Genomic DNA, 18,907 nt, shown 5'->3' with positions numbered 1-18,907 from the left:
TACTGAATTATCCTTCTCTGATGATGTTTTTTCTCATTTAGAATATACTTAATCAGATATTTGACACTAACAAATCTACTTTATTTTTAAATAGAGTACATCCGTTGTTGAAAAGGTGTTGATTATATTGGATATTGAGGAGTCTAGTTCTTTTGATTTAAGACTAGCTAACATTTAAATTCTGCTCATTAACCTCCTGTGGTTTCTTCAGAGGTTTTTTTCCCAGTTCATGATACTAGGGAATGGAATAGGCCTGGGACTTCTTTTATTCCTTCTTTAAGGTTTTTAAATTGTATCCTTTGCCGGCAGTTAGTTTAAAGTTTTGAGGAAGATCCCCAAAGTTAATGGGGCTATCTCTACTCTTGCTAAACATACTACTATTCCTATAGAAAATAGTATTTATGTTTTTTCCTTCAGATGGGAAGCTTGTATCTTATTTAAGGAAAATTATTTTATTTCAGGTCCTTTTCTTAGGCCTGCAATTTATTTGGCTGATGTTGCAAATGCTTCATCTTTCTGGTTGGATACTTTAGTGCAACAAGTATCGGATTATGTTTTGTTTTAGTATTGTTAAGTTGATGAACATGCTAATAATTTCATTTGTGTCGTCATTTTTTTGATATTTTCACAATTGAGGTTTAATCTATGTCTTTAGCTATTTTTAGCTAGAAGAACTTTGTGACTTAATCTTGGAATGCTAATTTGATTTCTAAAATTCATATTTCTTTTTTTCCAAGGTAATCAATTATTTGGTTCACAATTGGATTTTGGATTTTCCAACTGTTACTCTGGGGAAGGGAGTTTTTTGTTGCTTCAAGATTGAGTTCTAAGAGTAAATCTTAAGCTTATATTAGTTTGTTCTTAAAAAAGGAACAGAATCCTAATTCTTCCCCAAGTAACATGTTTATAATTGGAAGCTTTCTTCAACATGGAATGAATTTAAGCTATTTAAAAGATCAAAGTCAGCCCCCCAAATTTGCATGTAGGTGCGTTTTTTTATTCCAGCTTAGCTGGTAAGGGGCAGGTTTTGACTTTTTTTTAAATTTGTTTGGTTCAATTCGGTCCAAACTTCTTAGATTGGGGTACTGAATAGGATTCAGAGTAAAACTGTGAGAAGTTTTTTTTCTCTCTAGCATATTCCAGCTATTCCAGTAAAGGCTCACACTTTTCTGAAGTATGTTTCAGACCTGTATGTGTTGGGTACTTGTGAGGCACGGCTGGTTACCCGTTGGGGTCTCAAGGCACTGCTCAGACCTGGAGTTATCTGGGGTATTCATACCAGTTTCATTTCAGGAACAGGGTTTGGGGTTTTGTTCAAAACTATTCATTGTCCCAAAGATAGAAAATCTTTTTGATTTGTCATATAAGAGTTCCTTCTTTCAGAATGGTGTTTATATGGTCTATTCTGCCTTTTTGGTCAGTAAGGGCATTATTTGTTTACAATAGATACAGTAGATGCATATCTTCTTCTGTTTATATTCAGATTATTTTTTATTTTCTGAGATTCTCTTTTTTTTTTGACAAGCATTACCAATTTGTTGCTTTTCCTTCTGGTCTAGCGACAGCTCTGAGAATCTTTTTAAGGTTCTCAGTGTTTCCTTATTTGGACGATCTCGTGGTTCTGGCTCAGTCTTTTCGTTCTGCAGAATCTCATACGATTCAACTTTTGTTGTTTCTTCTTAGACATGGTTGGAGGATCTTTTTATCAAAAGATCCTTGGTTGCTCAGACAAGGGTCACCTTTTTTAGGTTTCCAGATAGATTGTGTCAATGTCTTTGTCTCTAACAGATAGGAGACAATTATATTGGGTTCAGTTTGTCGGAACCTTCAGTCTCTATTATTTCCTTCAGTAGCTATATGCATGGAAGTTTTAGGTCTCATGGCTGCCGCATTGGATTCAATTCCCTTTGCTCATTTTCATATGAAACCTTTCCAGTTTTTTATGCTGAATTAATGGTGCAGGGATTCTAGGATATCATTTTTAATATCTTTGAATTCCAATGTTCAACTATCTTTGACTTGGTGGTTAGATCACCATCATATAGTTCTACGGGTCTCTTCGATTCATCCAACCTGGACCTTGATCACTACAGATGCGAGTCTTTTAGGCTGGGAGGCTGTCTTGGGATCTCTGTCAGCACAAGGGGTTTGGAAATCTCAGGAGGCGAGATTACCATTCAATATTTTGGAACTCCGTGCATTCTCAGAGTTCGTCAGTTTTGGCTTCTTTTTCAAGAGAGAGACGTTATTGTTTTTCAGACAGACAATGTCACAACTGTGGCGTATGTCAATCATTAGGGTGGGACTCTGTCCTTAGGCTGTGAAAGAAGTATCTTGGATACTTGCTTGGGATAAATCCAGCTCCTGTCTAATTTCTGCGGTCCATATCCCAGGTTTAGACAATTGGGAAGCGGATTATCTCTGTCAATCAAGCTTTACATCCGGGAGAATGGTCTCTTTACCCAGATGTGTTTTTTTCAAATTGTTCTGATGTGAGGGTTTCCAGTAATAGTTCTGATGGCATCTCATCTAAACTTCCCAGGTACCTATTCAGGTCTGGGGATCCTCAGGCGGAAACAGTGTATGCATTGACACTTCCTTGGAGTTATCAATCTGCCTATATTTTTGCTCCTTCTGGTTCTTCTTTTTAAGAGTGATTTTTCAAAATCATCATGGAGCAATTGTTTGTGCTGCTGGTGGCTCCAGCATGGCCGCTCAGGTTTTGGTATATGGTTCTTGTTAGGATGTCCAGTTGCCAACCTTGGTCACTTCCATTTAGGCCAGACCTTATATCTTAAGATTCGTTTTTTTCTGTCAGGAAATCAAATTATTAAATTTGATGGTATGGAAATTAAAACGCTTAGTGCTTAGTCATAGAGGTTTCTCTGACTCGCTGATTAATACTATGTTGCAGGTTCGTAAATCTGTGTCTAGTAAGATTTATTATCGAGTTTGGAAGATTTACATCTCATGATGCTCTTCTCATAATTTCTCTTGGCATTCTTTTAGAATTCCTAGGATTTTATAGTTTCTTTATAAGGTTTTGTCTGCAAGTTCCTTGCAAGGACAAATCTCTGCTCTTTCTGTGCTGTTTCACAGAATAAATTGCTAATCTTTCTGATATTCATTGTTTTGTTCAGGCTTTGGTTTGTATCAAGCCTGACATTAAGCCAATTTCTCCTTGGAGTCTTAATTTGGTTCTGAGGGCTTAACAGGCTCTTCCATTTGAGCATATGCATTCTTTGGACATTGAATTACTTTCATGGAAAGTATTGTTCCTTTTGGCCATCTCTTCTGCTAGAAGAGTTTTTGAATTATCTCCTCTTTCTTGTGAGTCTCCTTTTCTGATTTTTCATCAGGATAAGGTGGTTTTGCTGTCTTTATTTACATTTTTTAAATCAAGTTGTGAATTCTAACAACATTAATAGAGGAATTATTGTTCCTTATATTAATGAAATATTATGTTGAAGCTACTAAGATTTCAGAAAGACTTCTAGTCTATTTGTTATCTTTTCTGGTTTTAGGAAAGATCAGAAGGCTTCTGCCATTTCTTTGGCGTCTTGGTTAAAGCTTTTGATTCATCATGCTTATGTGGAGTCGGGTAAATCCCCGCCTCAAAGGATTACGGCTCATTCTACTAGGTCAGTTTCTACTTCCTGGGCTTCTAAGAATGAAGCTTCTGTTGATCAGATTTGCAAAGCAGCAACTTGGTCTTCTTTGCATACTTTTACTAAATTCTACCATTTAGATGTTTTTTCTTCTTCAGAAGCAGTTTTTGGTAGAAAAGTACTTCAGGCAGCTGTTTCATTCTGATTCTTCTGCTTATAATTTCAGGTTTTTTTCATTATAAAGATTAAAACTTTTGATTTGGGTTGTGGATTGTTTTTTCAGTGGAATTGGCTGTCTTTATTTTATTCCTCCCTCTCTAGTGACTCTTGCGTGGAGTTCCACATCTTGGGTATTTGCTATCCCATACGTTACTAGCTCATGGACTCTTGCCAATTACATGAAAGAAAACATAATTTATGTAAGATCTTACCTGATAAATTAATTTCTTTCATATTGGCAAGAGTCCATGAGACCCACCCTTTTTTGTGGTGGTTATGATTTTTTTGTATAAAGCACAATTATTCCAATTCCTTGTTGATGCTTTCACTCCTTTCTTATCACCCCACTTCTTGGCTATTCGTTAAACTCAATTGTGGGTGTGGTGAGGGGTGTATTTATAAGCATTTTGAGGTTTGGGAAACTTTGCCCCTCCTGGTAGGAATGTATATCCCATATGTCACTAGCTCATGGACTCTTGCCAATATGAAAGAAATGAATTTATCAGGTAAGTTCTTACATAAATTATGTTTTTGAACATCCCTTTCAAAGATAAGACCCTATTCGGGCCTGAACTGAAAGAGATTATTTCAGATATCGCTGGAGGGAAAGGCCATGCCCTCCCTCAGGATAAAACAAATAAAATGAGGACCAAACAAAATAATTTTCGTTCCTTTCGGAACTTCAAGGGTGGTCCCACTTCAGCTTCCCCTGCTGCAAAGCAAGAGGGTAATTTTGCCCAATCCAAGTCAGTCTGGAGACCTAACCAGGCTTGGAACAAGGGTAAACAGGCCAAGAAGCCTGCAGCTGCCTCCAAGACAGCATGAAGAGGAAGCCCCCGATCCGGGACCAGATCTAGTAGGGGCAGACTCTCTCTCTTTGCTCAGGCTTGGGCAAGAGATGTTCACGATTCCTGGGCTTTAGAAATTGTGTCCCAGGGATATCTTCTGGACTTCAAAGACTCCCCCCCCAAGGGGGAGATTTCACATTTCTCAATAGTCTTCAAACCAGACAAAGAGAGAGGCGTTCTTACGCTGTGTAGAAGACCTACATACCATGGGAATGATCCGCCCAGTTCCAAAAGCGGAACAAGGCCTAGGGTTTTACTCAAACCTGTTTGTGGTTCCCAAAAAAGAGGGAACTTTCAGACCAATCTTGGATCTCAAAATTCTAAACAAATTCCTCAGAGTACCATCATTCAAGATGGAGACTATTCGGACTATTCTGCCTCTGATCCAGGATGGTCAATATATGACTACCGTGGACTTAAAGGATGCGTATCCGCACATCCCTATTCAGAGATCATCATCAATTCCTCAGATTCGCCTTTCTGGACAGGCATTACCAGTTTGTGGCCCTTCCCTTCGGGTTGGCCACGGCTCCCAGAATTTTCACAAAGGTGCTAGGGTCCCTTTTGGCGGTTCTAAGACCGCGGGGCATAGCAGTGGCACCTTATCTAGACGACATCTTAATTCAATCGTCGACTTTCCGGCTAGCCAAGTCTCACACGGACATCGTGTTGGCTTTTCTGAGATCTCATGGGTGGAAGGTGAACATAAAAAAAGAGTTATCTCTTCCCTCTCACAAGATTTTCCTTCCTAGGGACTCTGATAGACTCGGTAGAAATGAAAATATTTCTGACGGAGGTCAGGAAGTCAAAACTCATAACCACCTGCCGAGCTCTTCATTCCATTCCTCGGCCATCAGTGGCTCAGTGTATGGATGTAATCGGACTTATGGTAGCGGCAATGGACATAGTTCCTTTTGCCCGCCTACACCTCAGACCACTGCAACTATGCATGCTCGAACAGTGGAATGGGGATTATGCAGATTTATCTCCTCAAATACATCTGGATCAGGAGACCAGAGATTCTCTTCTCTGGTGGTTGTCTCAGGACCACCTTTCTCAGGGAATGTGTTTCCGCAGGCCAGAGTTGCTCATAGTAATGACAGATGCCAGCCTGCTTGGCTGGGGTGCAGTCTGGAACTCCTTAAAAGCACAGGGCTTATGGTCTCGGGAGGAAACTCTCCTCCCGATTATAAACATTCTAGAACTGAGAGCGATATTCAATGCGCTTCAGGCGTGGCCTCAGCTAGCTGCGGCCAAATTCATCAGATTTTAGTCGGACAACATCACGACTGTAGCTTATATCAATCATCAAGGAGGAACACAGAGTTCTCTAGCGATGATGGAGGTGACCAAAATAATTTGATGGGCGGAGCTTCACTCCTGCCATCTTTCAGCAATCCATATCCCAGGGGTAGAGAACTGGGAGGCAGATTTCCTAAGTCGCCAGACTTTCCATCCGGGGGAGTGGGAGTTCAATCCGGAAGTATTTGCCCAGCTGACTCAGATATGGGGCACACCAGAATTAGATCTGATGGCGTCCCGTCAGAACGCCAAGCTTCCTTGTTATGGGTCTAGGTCCCGGGATCCCTAGGCAGTACTGATAGATGCTCTAGCAGTGCCCTGGTCCTTCAACCTGGCCTATGTATTTCCACCGTTTACTCTCCTTCCACGTCTGGTTGCCAGAATCAAGCAGGAGAGAGCTTCAGTGATTTTGATAGCACCTGCGTGGCCACGCAGGACTTGGTATGCAGATCTGGTGGACATGTCTTCTGTTCCACCGTGGACTCTGCTGATGAGGCAGGACCTTCTAATCCAGGGTCCATTTCAGCATCCAAATCTAATTTCTCTGCGTCTGACTGCTTGGAGATTGAACACCTGATTTTATCAAAGCGTGGTTTCTCTGAGTCGGTCATTGATACCCTGATTTAGGCTAGAAAGCCTGTCACCAGGAAAATCTATCATAAGATATGTCGAAAATATCTTTATTGGTGTGAATCCAAGGGTTACTCATGGAGTAAGATTAGGATTCCTAGAATATTGTCTTTTCTCCAAGAAGGATTGGAGAAGGGATTATCAGCTAGCTCCTTAAAAGGACAGATATCTGCTTTGTCTATTCTTTTACACAAACGTCTGGCAGATATCCCAGACGTTCAGGCGTTTAGTCAGGCTTTAGTCAGAATCAAGCCTGTATTCAAACCTGTTGCTCCGCCATGGAGCTTAAACTTAGTTCTTAAAGTTCTTCAAGGGGTTCCGTTTGAACCTATGCATTCCATGGATATTAAGCTTCTATCTTGGAAAGTTCTGTTTTTAGTAGCTATCTCTTCGGCTCGAAGAGTTTCGGAGTTATCTGCTTTACAGTGTGAGAGGTCAAAAGGCTACGGCTACCTCATTTTCTTTTTGGCTGAAAAGCATCATCCGTTTGGCTTATGAGACTGCTGGCCAGCAGCCTCCTGAAAGGATTACTGCTCATTCTACCAGAGCAGTGGCTTCCACATGGGCTTTTAAAAATGAGGCTTCTGTTGAACAGATTTGTAAGGCGGCGACTTGGTCTTCGCTTCATACTTTTTCCAAATTTTACAAATTTGATACTTTTGCTTCTTCGCAGGCTATTTTTGGGAGAAAGGTTCTACAAGCAGTGGTGCCTTCCGTTTAGGTACCTGTCTTGTCCCTCCCTTCATCCGTGTCCTAAAGCTTCCGTGTCCTAGCCTTCGGTCGAATGACTGGGGGGTGGAGCTAAGGGAGGAGCTATATAGACAGCTCTGCTGTGGGTGCTCTATTTCCCACTTCCTGTTGGGAAGGAGAATATCCCACAAGTATTGGATGAATCCGTGGACTCGATACATCGTAAGAGAAAGATATTTATCAGGTAAGCATAAATTCTGTTTTATAAAATGTGTGTGTGCAGCCACCAATCAGCAGCTAGCTCCCAGCTCCTAAGCCTACCTAGGAATGCTTTTCAACAAAGAATACCAAGAAAACCCAGCAAATTAGATAATAGAGGTAAAGTGGAAAGCTATTTAAAGGGATACTGCACCCACATTTTTTTCTTTCATGATGCAGGTAGAGCATGCAATTTTAAGCAACTTTCTAATTTACCCCTATTATCAATTTTTCTTCATTATCTTGGTATCTTTATTGGAAAAAGCAGCAATATACGCTTAGGAGCCAGCCTGTTTTTGGTTCAGAACCCTGGGTAGCGCTTGCTGATTGGTGGCTACATTTTAGCCACCAATGAGAAAATGCTACCCTGGTGCTGAACCAAAGATGGGCTGGCTCCTAAGCTTTACATTCCTGCTTTTTCAAATAAAGATACCAAGAGAAAACAGAAATAATGATAGTAGGAGTAAATTAGAAAGTTGCTTAAAACTGCATGCTCTACCTGCATCATGAAAGAAAACAAATTGGGTTCAGTATCCCTTTAAAATTGTCTGAAGTATGGCAGAAATGTTTTGTTTTTCATGCCCTTTTAAGCCACCCCAACAATATCTCCTTTCCCTTCTTACTTTTCTTTCCTGTTTCTGTAAGTCTGTCTCTCTTTCCTTATACTCTCACATATCGTTGTGGAAATGATCAGAGACAAACACTGGTCTGGTATGTCATGTTATCTACATAAACTAAGACATTTAACCCATAATAGATTCCTCTTTATATCAGTCATTACAAGACGGCAAATGAGTGCCGTATGGCACATTGTTTCTTTTTGCCAGGACCAGCATATTCATGAAATAAGATTTTGCATAAGTGAATGTCAGATTGTAAAAGGAAATGTTAGCCATATTTGTATTGTTATTATACAGAATTGTGTGCAATGGATATTTTTTATAATGGGTAAATATTCTTATGCTTTTGTTTTTAGTCTCTTGATGATCTGTCAAGTGTCAGCTCTGATGATTTAGTCCAGTTCAATGCTTTTATTTCTGAGACTGGTAAGTACTTTCTTGACTGCTGCTTAATATTCTCATTTTTTTTTTTTTTTTTTTTTTTCCATTTTATTTTTTTTCAAAATTATGTGTTATGTTAATGACTGCATTCCATGCTTTCAGGCGAGTTTGATCCTTATTGTTTTTATCTGGTGTACAATGCACCAGCTAACTTTAGGAAATGGATATCTCTTGGAAAAGCCATTTAAATTTGTTTATATCTGACCATATTTATTCAACATTATTTTGGGCAACTGATTACTCTAAAACCGTTACATTCCATTACAACTACCCTAGATGCAGAGGATAAAAAGGAATGTAATAGACAGGGTTAATGCTAAATTTGATTTCTAGGTATCTCTTGCGATGTAATGCTAACTTGTTCATGTGATCTGCGCCTAGCTTATGCTCTTTTCTATAATCTGAAAATTCTGCAGAATTTTATAGGATTTTTTTTTTTTAATATTTAATTGCATTGGATGTGAATACATTTATATTAACATTAAATAAATATTAATCTAACCTATAGAAACTTCCTACTGAGTTTTCATATATAGACTAATATTACTTTCATACAGGTGGTGAAAGTCCACGATCCATTACTTTCTCTACCACTCGGAGGAGAAAAATATTCCCAAACCCCAAGAGCTCTATATAACCTCTCACACATACCTCAATCTTTTCTTTGCCTTGGTTGAAGAATGAAGATGTGCATGGGGTTTTCAGTGTATTTTAAAGGCCCAGTTTCCCCTCAGTGTGCAGTGCTTGTCAGAGGGATGTACTTGGGGTATTGTTTATGATTCTTTTATTCACCTCATCAGCATTTCTTCATAAAGTTTCCATAATCGGCTGCATGACTTGTATGTTACCTCCCTTTATAGATCTACAATATACTCCTATTCCACAACCTCTGCTGATATGTTTTAGTACTGGTTTGGATGCTACTTAGATGGTGGACGAGTGTCTACTGGTAAGTATAATTTTTTGTAACATAGCCATAGGGTGTATATTAAACACCCTATGGCTATGTTATGGGCACTATGTGTTTTATATATATATATATATATATATATATTATTGCTATTCCCCTTTTTGTTAGTTTACACGCAGCAGTTTTTGGGTGCCTAGTTTTGATTTTCGCATGTCGGGTTAGTGCACACTCCATAGTTTTCTATTAGTGGTATTTTTCTCTCATTTGTCTGGCTAGCGTACTCTTGTTGGTTATGTTTCGCATCGGGTTTTGTCGTGTGTTTTAAATTATATCATTCAATTGATTTTGTGTGCGGATTTTGTATTCCTTCTTTCTCTTTTTATTTGTTGACAGTTTGGTTTTCCGCACATTATTATTTAAGCTACTTAGATAGGTTTTCCATTCCTCAAGAGCTTATTTTATGGAGTTATAATGCTTTATTCAGTATTTAATGCTATAATGGAGCCTTCTGACTCTGTTGCTATTTATACCCGAGAAACTGCCCTATCTCATGATTCAGTTAGGGCATGCAATTTTAAACAATTTTCCAATTTACGTTTATCATAAAATTTGCTCTGTTATCTTGATATTCTTAGTTGAAAGCTAAACCTAGGTACACTCATATGCTAATTTCTAAGCTGTTGCATTCAGATAAGAGGCTGCCTTCATTTGACAGTTTTTCACAGCTAGAGGACATTAGTATGTGTGCCATATAGATAACATTGTGCTCATGCCTGTGGAGTTACTTATGATAGGGCACTGATTGGCTAAAATGCAATTTTTAAAAAAAAAACTTAAATAAGGGGGCAGTCTGCAGAGGTTTAGATACAAGGTAATCACAGAGGTAAAAAGTATATTGATATAACTGTGTTAGTTATGCAAAACTGGGGAATGGGTAATAAAGGGATTATCTATATTTCCTTCCATAAGGCAGGGAGAGTCCACAACTTAGTTCCTTACTGCTGGTAAATACAACACCTGGCCACCAAGAGGAGGCAAAGACGCCCCAGCCAAAGGCTTAAGTATCCCTCCCACTTCCCCTATCCCTCCAGTCATTCTTTGCCTTTCGTCACTATAGGAGGTGGCAGAGAAGTGGCAGAAGATTTTGGATAGTTCTGTAATGGGTATGTTCCCTTCGAGAAAGGACTGGAGTTTCAAGTAATAATGTCAACCTCTCAGTGAGAGTATTGATGAAAGTTAGAGTCTGGAGATGCAGAGAAAGTTTTTCTGCAAACCCATCCAGACTGTTGTCTAACAGCTCCTGAGCAATCAGTGTTGACGAATTTCACTGCTTGCTGTTACACACTCAAGTCCTTGTCAGAACGTCGCTGCAAGACTGTCACACTTGAGAAACTGTGCCTGTTCCACAGCATGGATCCTGGAGGGTAAGACCGTTTAAAATATACGCTTTTGCTATACAGGGTCACAGTGTGGCTCCTTTATATCTCAATAGGATCATGGGTTAATATCTCCTTCAGGGATATTATTTGAACAGCTAGGGGTTATTTACAACTGCTTTTTTTTTGGGGGGGGGGCTCATAGACTGTGTGCTTTTGGCTTGGAACAAACAGGTTTCACTTATATTTTTGAGTGTTGCACAGCTCATAATCGCTTAGCGCCTTTTTTCATAACAGGGGAATTCCTGTCCTAGCACCACGTGACCAGGTGCAGTCTTTTTTGTTTTTCTACGATCCTGCTGTTAACATCACCCATGAGGAGAGCATTTTTCACTGTTATCTGTCTGGGTCTAGGAGTTTATCAGTGCCCCAGCCATTGGGAATATAAAGGTGCTGTTTTTTAAATAAAAACTTCTTTTGTTTGTTCCTCTGTGAATATATACTTAGCTATGGAGGACTCTGATACTACTTTTAGAAGGCTCCGCTCCTTCCGTACTGATTAATAATTCCTGTTTATATTGTGAGGAGGCCGTGGTTTTCCCGCCTGTTCAATTTTTGTTCCATTTGCTTAAGCACTGTTCTAAAGTCTAAGAAGGGAGACGAGCCTGCTAATACTCATAGCGTTATATCTACCTCTCAGGAATCTATGTCCCGAGAGATTACTACCCTTTCTACGCTACCCGCTCCAAATGCAGTTCCCCATGGCTCAAATTATTCTCCATCTGGAGGGGGCTTTTTTCCTGCAGACTTTACCATGCAGTTAAAATCAGTGATGTCTGCGGCCCTGAGTCCCTTACCTCCCTCTAACAAACATAAGAGAAGGGGTAAACATAGTTCTCCTGACCTAGAGTAATGTAAATATTTGTCAGATTTAGCAACTATGTCCCAGCTATCCAAGGATGAGTTAACCTCTGTAGCTTCAGAGGGTGAACTTTTATAGTCGGAAAATTCAGTGTCTAAACCTCCTTCAGGAGGTGGAAACTCCCCTCGAGGATATTTAGGAGAGAATTAAAGCTCTGAGAATTGCTAACTCCTTCGTCTGTGACTGTAAATGCAAAGACTTATTGCTTTGTGGTACTAGCCCGCTAGGCTCTTTAGTTGGAGTCTTGGTCTTTGGATATGACTTCAAAATCCAGACTTCTTTCTCTTCCCTTCAAGGGGAAGATTTTATTTGGTCCAGGGCTGGACTCCATTATTTCTACGGTTACAGGAGGGAAAGCTGCCTTCCTACCGCAGGCTAAGTAGAATAGACCTAAGGGACGGCAATCGTCTAACTTTTGTTCTGACAAATCATGATGGCAGCAATCCTCATCCAAGCCCGAGCAGCCCAAGAGTACTTGGAAGCCGGCTCAGTCCTGGAATAAGTCCAAACAGACTAAGAAGTCTGCTGAGAGCAAATCAGCATGAAGGGGCTTCTCCCGTTTCTGGATCGGATCAAGTAGGGGACAAACTGTCTCTTTTTTCAGACGCTTGGTTCCAGGATGTACAGGATCCTTGGGTCCTGGAGGTTGTTTCTCAGGGATACCGGATAGGATTCAAATCTCTTCCGCCCAGGGGCAGATTCCTACTCTCCAGATTGTGTATGGGAGCTCTCCTCTCTAGGAGTAATTGTCCCGGTACCTACAGCAGAAAGAGGTTTGGGGTTTTATTCAAACCTTTTCATGGTTCCAAAAAAGGAGGGAACTTTTCGTCCTATTATGGACTTATTATGGACTTAGTGTTTCCTGTTTCAAGATGGAGACAATACGGTCAATTCTTCCTCTGGTTCACGAAGGACAGTTTATGACCACCATAGACGTGAAGGATGCATACTTTAATGTTCCGATACACAAGAAACATTTTCAGTTTCTGAGGTTTGCTTTTTTGGACCAGCACTTCCAGTTCATAGCTCTTCCGTTTTGCCTAGCTACTGCTCCAAGGATATTTACAAATGTTTTTGGGGCTCTTCTAGAACACGAGGTATTGCAGTAGTGCTTTACCTGAATTATATCTTGGTACAGGCACCATCTTTTCATCTAGCAGGAGAACACTCAGTCTTCTTCGATCACATGGATGGAAGATAAACTTGGAAAAGAGTTATCTTACTCAAAATACCAGGGTAAATTTCCTGGGGACAATAAAAGACTCCATTTCCATGAGAACGGATCAGAGACGTTGCAAGCTAACTTCTGCATGTCTTGCCCTCCAGGCATTCTTGAGACCCTCAGTGGCCCAGTGTATGGAGGTGATTGAACTCATGGTGTCCTGTATGGACATCATTCCCTTTGCCAGATTCCATCTCAGACCCAATCAACTATGCATGCTGAGACAATGGAACAGCGACCATTTATATCTGTCTCAACAAATTGTGGTTGACATTAAATTATCTTGGAAGGTTCTTGTTTTGTTGGCTATTGCCTCTGCGCGCAGAGTTTCTGAGATTTCTGCTTTGCAATGTGACCCAACTTACCTGGTTTTTCATGCAGATAAGGCGGTTTTACGTACTAAGTTAGGTTTCCTTCCTAAGGTGGTGTCAGATCGCAACATTAATCAAGAGATTGTTGTTTCTTCCTTGTGTCCCAATCCTCCTTCGGCGAAGGAGCGTCTGCTTCACAATCTAGATGTGGTTCGTGTCTTGAAGTTCTACCTTCAGGCTACTAAGGAGTTCAGACAATCTTCATCTTTGTTTGTCATCTATGCGGGTAAACGTAGGGGCCAGAAGGCCACTACGTCTTCCCTGTCTTTCTGGTTAAGAAGTGCCATCCGCCTGGCTTATGAGATGACGGGACAACAGACTCCTGAGAGGATTATGGCTCATTCCAGTATAGCAGTGTTTTCCTCCTGGGCTTTTAAGAATGAAGCCTCTATGGATCAAATTTGAAAGGCGGCTACCTGGTCCACACTTTTTACAAATTTTACAAGTTTGATGTGTTTGCCTCGGCTGAAGCAGCTTTCAGGAGAAAAGTTTTCAGGCTGTGGTGCACTCAGAATAGGGGCCACCTCTTTTTTTTTTTTTGTTCCCTCCCGTTATTCATTCAGTGTGTCCTGGAGCTTGGGTAAAGTTTTCCCAGCAGTAAGGAATGAAGTCGTGGACTCTCCCTGCCTTATGGAAGGAAAAAAATCATTTATGCTTACCAGATAAATTCCTTCCCGGCAGGGAGAGTCCACAACCCCGCCTGTAATTTATTTGTGTTGGACGGCTCCCTTTTTATATTATTTCTTCTGGCACCCTTATACCCAGATGTTTCTCCTACTTTTCATTGTTCCCTCTGCAGAATGACTGGGGGGGGATAGGGGAAGTGTGAGAGATATTAAAGCCTTTGTCTGGGGTGTCTTTGCCTCCTCCTGGTGGCCAAGTGTTGTATTTCCCAGCAGTAAGGAATGAAGTTGTGGGCTCTTTCTGCCAGAAAGGAAAGGCATTTATTTGGTAAGCATAAATTATGTTTTTTAAACAATACAAATTCTAAAGTAAACTGTCCCTTTAAGTTTACTTAAGAATCCTAATTCTTTTATTAGTAATGCTATTTTTCATACGGAGGTAAAGGGACTTTTACCTCAAGATAAAAAAATCCAAGGCTAAATCTAAGGCCTTTAACCATTTCCTTTCCTCTTGCCAGAATAAGGAACAAATGAGTGGAGTTTCTTCTGATCAAAACAGAGAACTTCTGGTTCCGTTTGGAGACCCAGTGCTAACTGGAATAAGTCTAAGCAGGGTAAGAAAATGACTCCTGCAACTAAAACTGTATGAAGGTGCGGCCCCATATCCAGATTTTCTGGTAGGGGGCAGGTTAAGTCTCTTTTAAGAGGCTTACTTTCAGTCTGTCCTAATTCTCTGGCTTCTGCTCAAGTTTCTTTTCGAACATCTGATAGAATTCAGAATAAAGTCTCTTGGGGAAAAGTTTCTTCTGTTCTATGTACTAACCTTTCTTTCTGTTCCAGACCCTTTTGAAATTGAAAATCAAGTTTTTGCTTTTAAGGATCCTGTCAAGTGTATGGAGGCTTCTAAGAGTACAATGGGTCTGGTTTCCTTGGGAGGTCAGCTTTCCAATATAGATTTTGAGTCTCGGTGCAATCTTCAAGGTTCTTTAGTTTTAGCCTCTGTTGAAAAGAGTTTATTTCTCTTGTTAAGTGTATCCAGTCCACGGATCATCCATTACTTGTGGGATATTCTCCTTCCCAACAGGAAGTTGCAAGAGGATCATTCACAGCAGAGCTGCTATATAGCTCCTCCCCTCACTGCCATATCCAGTCATTCTCTTGCAACTCTCAACAAAGATGGAGGTAGTAAGAGGAGAGTGGTGTATTATAGTTAGTTTTTTAACTTCAATCAAAAGTTTATTTTTAAATGGTACCGGAGTGTACTGTTTTATCTCAGGCAGCATTAGAAGAAGAATCTTCCTGCGGTTTCTATGATCTTAGCAGAAGTAACTAAGATCCACTGCCGTTCTCACATATTCTGAGGAGTGAGGTAACTTCAGAGGGGGAATGGCGTGCAGGTTATCCTGCATTAAGGTATGTGCAGTTAACATATTTCTAGGGATGGAATTTGCTAGAAAAATGCTGCTGATACCGGATTAATGTAAGTTAAGCCTACATACAGTGATTTAATAGCGACTGGTATCAGGCTTATTACCAGAGATGCATACTCTTATAAAAGTGCAATATAAAACGTTTGCTGGCATGTTTAATCGTTTTTATATATGCTTGGTGATAAAACTTATTGGGGCCTAGTTTTTTTCCACATGGCTGGCTTGATTTTTGCCTAGAAACAGTTTCCTGAGGCTTTCCACTGTTGTAATATGAGTGGGAAGGGCCTATTTTAGCGCTTTTTTGCGCAGCTAAAATTACTGACAGAGACATCCAGCTTCCCTCTGCATGATACAGGACATCTCTGAAGGGCTCAAAAGGCTTCAAAAGTCGTGTTTGAGGAGGGTAACAACCACAGTAGATCTGTGGCAGTTGTGACTAGTTTTAAAAACGTTTTTTTCATTTATTATTCCGTTTTTGGTATTAAGGGATTAATCATCCATTTGCAAGTGGGTGCAATGCTCTGCTAACTTGTTACATACACTGTTAAAATTTCGTTAGTGTAACTGCCTTTTTTCACTGTTATTTCAAATTTTGACAACATTTGTTTTTCTTAAAGGCACAGTAACGTTTTTTATATTGCTTGTTAACTTGTTTTAAAGTGTTTTCCAAGCTTGCTAGTCTCATTGCTAGTCTGTACAAACATGTCTGACACAGAGGAAACTACTTGTTCATTATGTTTAAAAGCCATGGTGGAGCCCCATATGAGAATGTGTACTAAATGTATTGATTTCACCTTAAACAGTAAAGATCAGTCTTTCTCTTTAAAAGAATTGTCACCAGAGGGTTCTGGCGAGGGGGAAGTTATGCCGACTAACTCTCCCCACGTGTCGGACCCTTTGCCTCCCGCTCAAGGGACGCACGCTAATATGGCGCCAAGTACATCAGGGACGCCCATAGCGATTACTTTGCAGGACATGGCTGCGATCATGGATAATACCCTGTCAGCGGTATTAGCCAGATTGCCTGAATTAAGAGGCAAGCGCGATAGCTCTGGGGTTAGACGAGATACAGAGCGCGTAGATGCTGTAAGGGCCATGTCCGATACTGCGTCACAATATGCAGAACCTGAGGACGGAGAGCTTCAGTCTGTGGGTGACATCTCTGACTCGGGGAAACCTGATTCAGAGATTTCTAATTTTAAATTTAAGCTTGAGAACCTCCGTTTATTACTTGGGGAGGTGTTAGCTGCTCTGAATGACTGTGACACAATTGCAGTGCCAGAGAAATTGTGTAGACTGGATAAATACTATGCAGTGCCGGTGTGTACTGATGTTTTTCCAATACCTAAAAGGTTTACAGAAATTATTAGTAAGGAGTGGGATAGACCCGGTGTGCCGTTTTCCCCCCCTCCTATATTTAGAAAAATGTTTCCCATAGACGCCACTACACGGGACTTATGGCAGACGGTCCCTAAGGTGGAGGGAGCAGTTTCTATTTTAGCAAAGCGTACCACTATCCCGGTTGAGGACAGTTGTGCTTTTTCAGATCCAATGGATAAAAAATTAGGCTACCTTAAGAAAATGTTTATTCAACAAGGTTTTATTTTACAGCCCCTTGCATGCATTGCGCCTGTCACTGCTGCGGCGGCATTCTGGTTTGAGGCCCTGGAAGAGGCCATCCATACAGCTCCATTGACTGAAATCATTGACAAGCTTAGAACACTTAAGCTCGCTAACTCATTTGTTTCTGATGCCATTGTTCATTTGACTAAACTAACGGCTAAGAATTCCGGATTCGCCATCCAGGCGCGTAGGGCGCTATGGCTTAAATCCTGGTCAGCTGACATGACTTTAAAGTCTAAATTACTCAACATTCCTTTCAAGGGGCAGACCTTACTCGGCCTGGTTTGAAAGAGATTATTGCTGACATTACTGGAGGTAAGAGTCATACCCTTCCTCAGGACAGGGCCAAATCAAGGGCCAAACAGTCTAATTTTAGTGCCTTTCAAAATTTCAAGGCAGGTGCAGCATCAACTTCCTCTGCTTCAAAACAAGAGGGAACTTTTGCTCAATCCAAGCAGGCCTGGAAATCTAACCAGTCCTGGAACAAGGGCAAGCAGGCTAGAAAGGGATATCTTCTGGACTTCAAAGCTTCTCCTCCAAAAGGGAGATTTCACCTTTCAAGAATATCTGCAAACCAGATAAAGAAAGAGGCATTCCTACGCTGCGTGCAAGACCTCCTAGTAATGTTTGTGGTTCCCAAAAAAGAGGGAACCTTCAGACCAATTTTGGATCTAAAGATCTTAAACAAATTCCTCAGAGTTCCATCATTCAAGATGGAAACTATTCGAACCATCTTACCCATGATCCAAGAGGGTCAGTACATGACCATAGTGGACTTAAAGGATGCCTACCTTCACATTCTGATTCACAAGAATCAACATTGGTTCCTGAGATTTGCCTTTCTAGACAGGCATTACCAATTTGTAGCTCTTCCCTTCGGGTTGGCTACAGCCCCAAGAATTTTCACAAAGGTTCTGGGCTCTCTTCTGGCGGTTCTAAGACCGCGAGGCATAGCGGTGGCTCCTTATCTAGACGACATCCTGATACAGGCGTCAAGCTTTCAAATTGCCAAGTCTCATACAGAGATAGTTCTGGCATTTCTGAGGTCACATGGGTGGAAAGTGAATGAAGAAAAGAGTTCTCCATCTCCTCTCACAAGGCTTTCCTTCCTAGGGACTCTTATAGATTCTATAGAAATGAAAATTTACATGACGGAGTCCAGGTTATCAAAACTTCTAAATGCTTACCGTGTTCTTCACTCCACTCCGCGCCCTATGGTGGCTCAGTGCATGGAGGTAATCGGCTTAATGGTAGCGGCAATGGACATAGTGCCATTTGCGCGCCTTCATCTCAGACCGCTGCAATTATGCATGCTCAGTCAGTGGAATGGGGATTACACAGATTTGTCCCCTCTACTAAATCGGATCAGGAAACCAGAGATTCTCTTCTCTGGTGGTTATCTCAGGTCCACCTGTCCAAGGGTATGACCTTTCGCAGACCAGATTGGACGATTGTAACAACAGATGCCAGCCTTCTAGGTTGGGGTGCAGTCTGGAACTCCCTGAAGGCTCAGGGATCGTGGACTCAGGAGGAGAAACTCCTCCCAATAAATATTCTGGAGTTAAGAGCAATATTCAATGCTCTTCTAGCTTGGCCTCAGTTAGCAACCCTGAGGTTCATCAGATTTCAGTCGGACAACATCACGACTGTGGCTTACATCAACCATCAAGGGGGAACCAGGAGTTCCCTAGCGATGTTAGAAGTCTCCAAGATAATTCGCTGGGCAGAGTCTCACTCTTGCTACCTATCAGCAATCCATATCCCAGGTGTAGAGAACTGGGAGGTGGATTTTCTAAGTCGTCAGACTTTTCATC

The 18,907-nt window shown here is 40.9% G+C and overlaps 1 protein-coding gene across 2 annotated transcripts in view; it reads left to right on the top strand.

Moving 5' to 3' along the window:
- SNX13 (sorting nexin 13) overlaps positions 1-18,907 on the top strand; it is an 882,412-nt gene that overhangs the window by 703,470 nt on the left and 160,035 nt on the right. For both annotated transcript variants that reach the window (XM_053714126.1, XM_053714125.1), the window contains exon 17: positions 8,532-8,601. In XM_053714126.1, coding sequence (XP_053570101.1) covers positions 8,532-8,601 — 70 coding nt within the window. The remainder of the gene's footprint in view (positions 1-8,531; positions 8,602-18,907) is intronic.

Source organism: Bombina bombina, chromosome 5 (assembly GCF_027579735.1).
Source record: "Bombina bombina isolate aBomBom1 chromosome 5, aBomBom1.pri, whole genome shotgun sequence".
NCBI lineage: Eukaryota > Metazoa > Chordata > Amphibia > Anura > Bombinatoridae > Bombina > Bombina bombina.
Note: the sequence above shows the minus strand (reverse complement) of the source record. Positions and strands in the feature narration are given on the sequence as shown.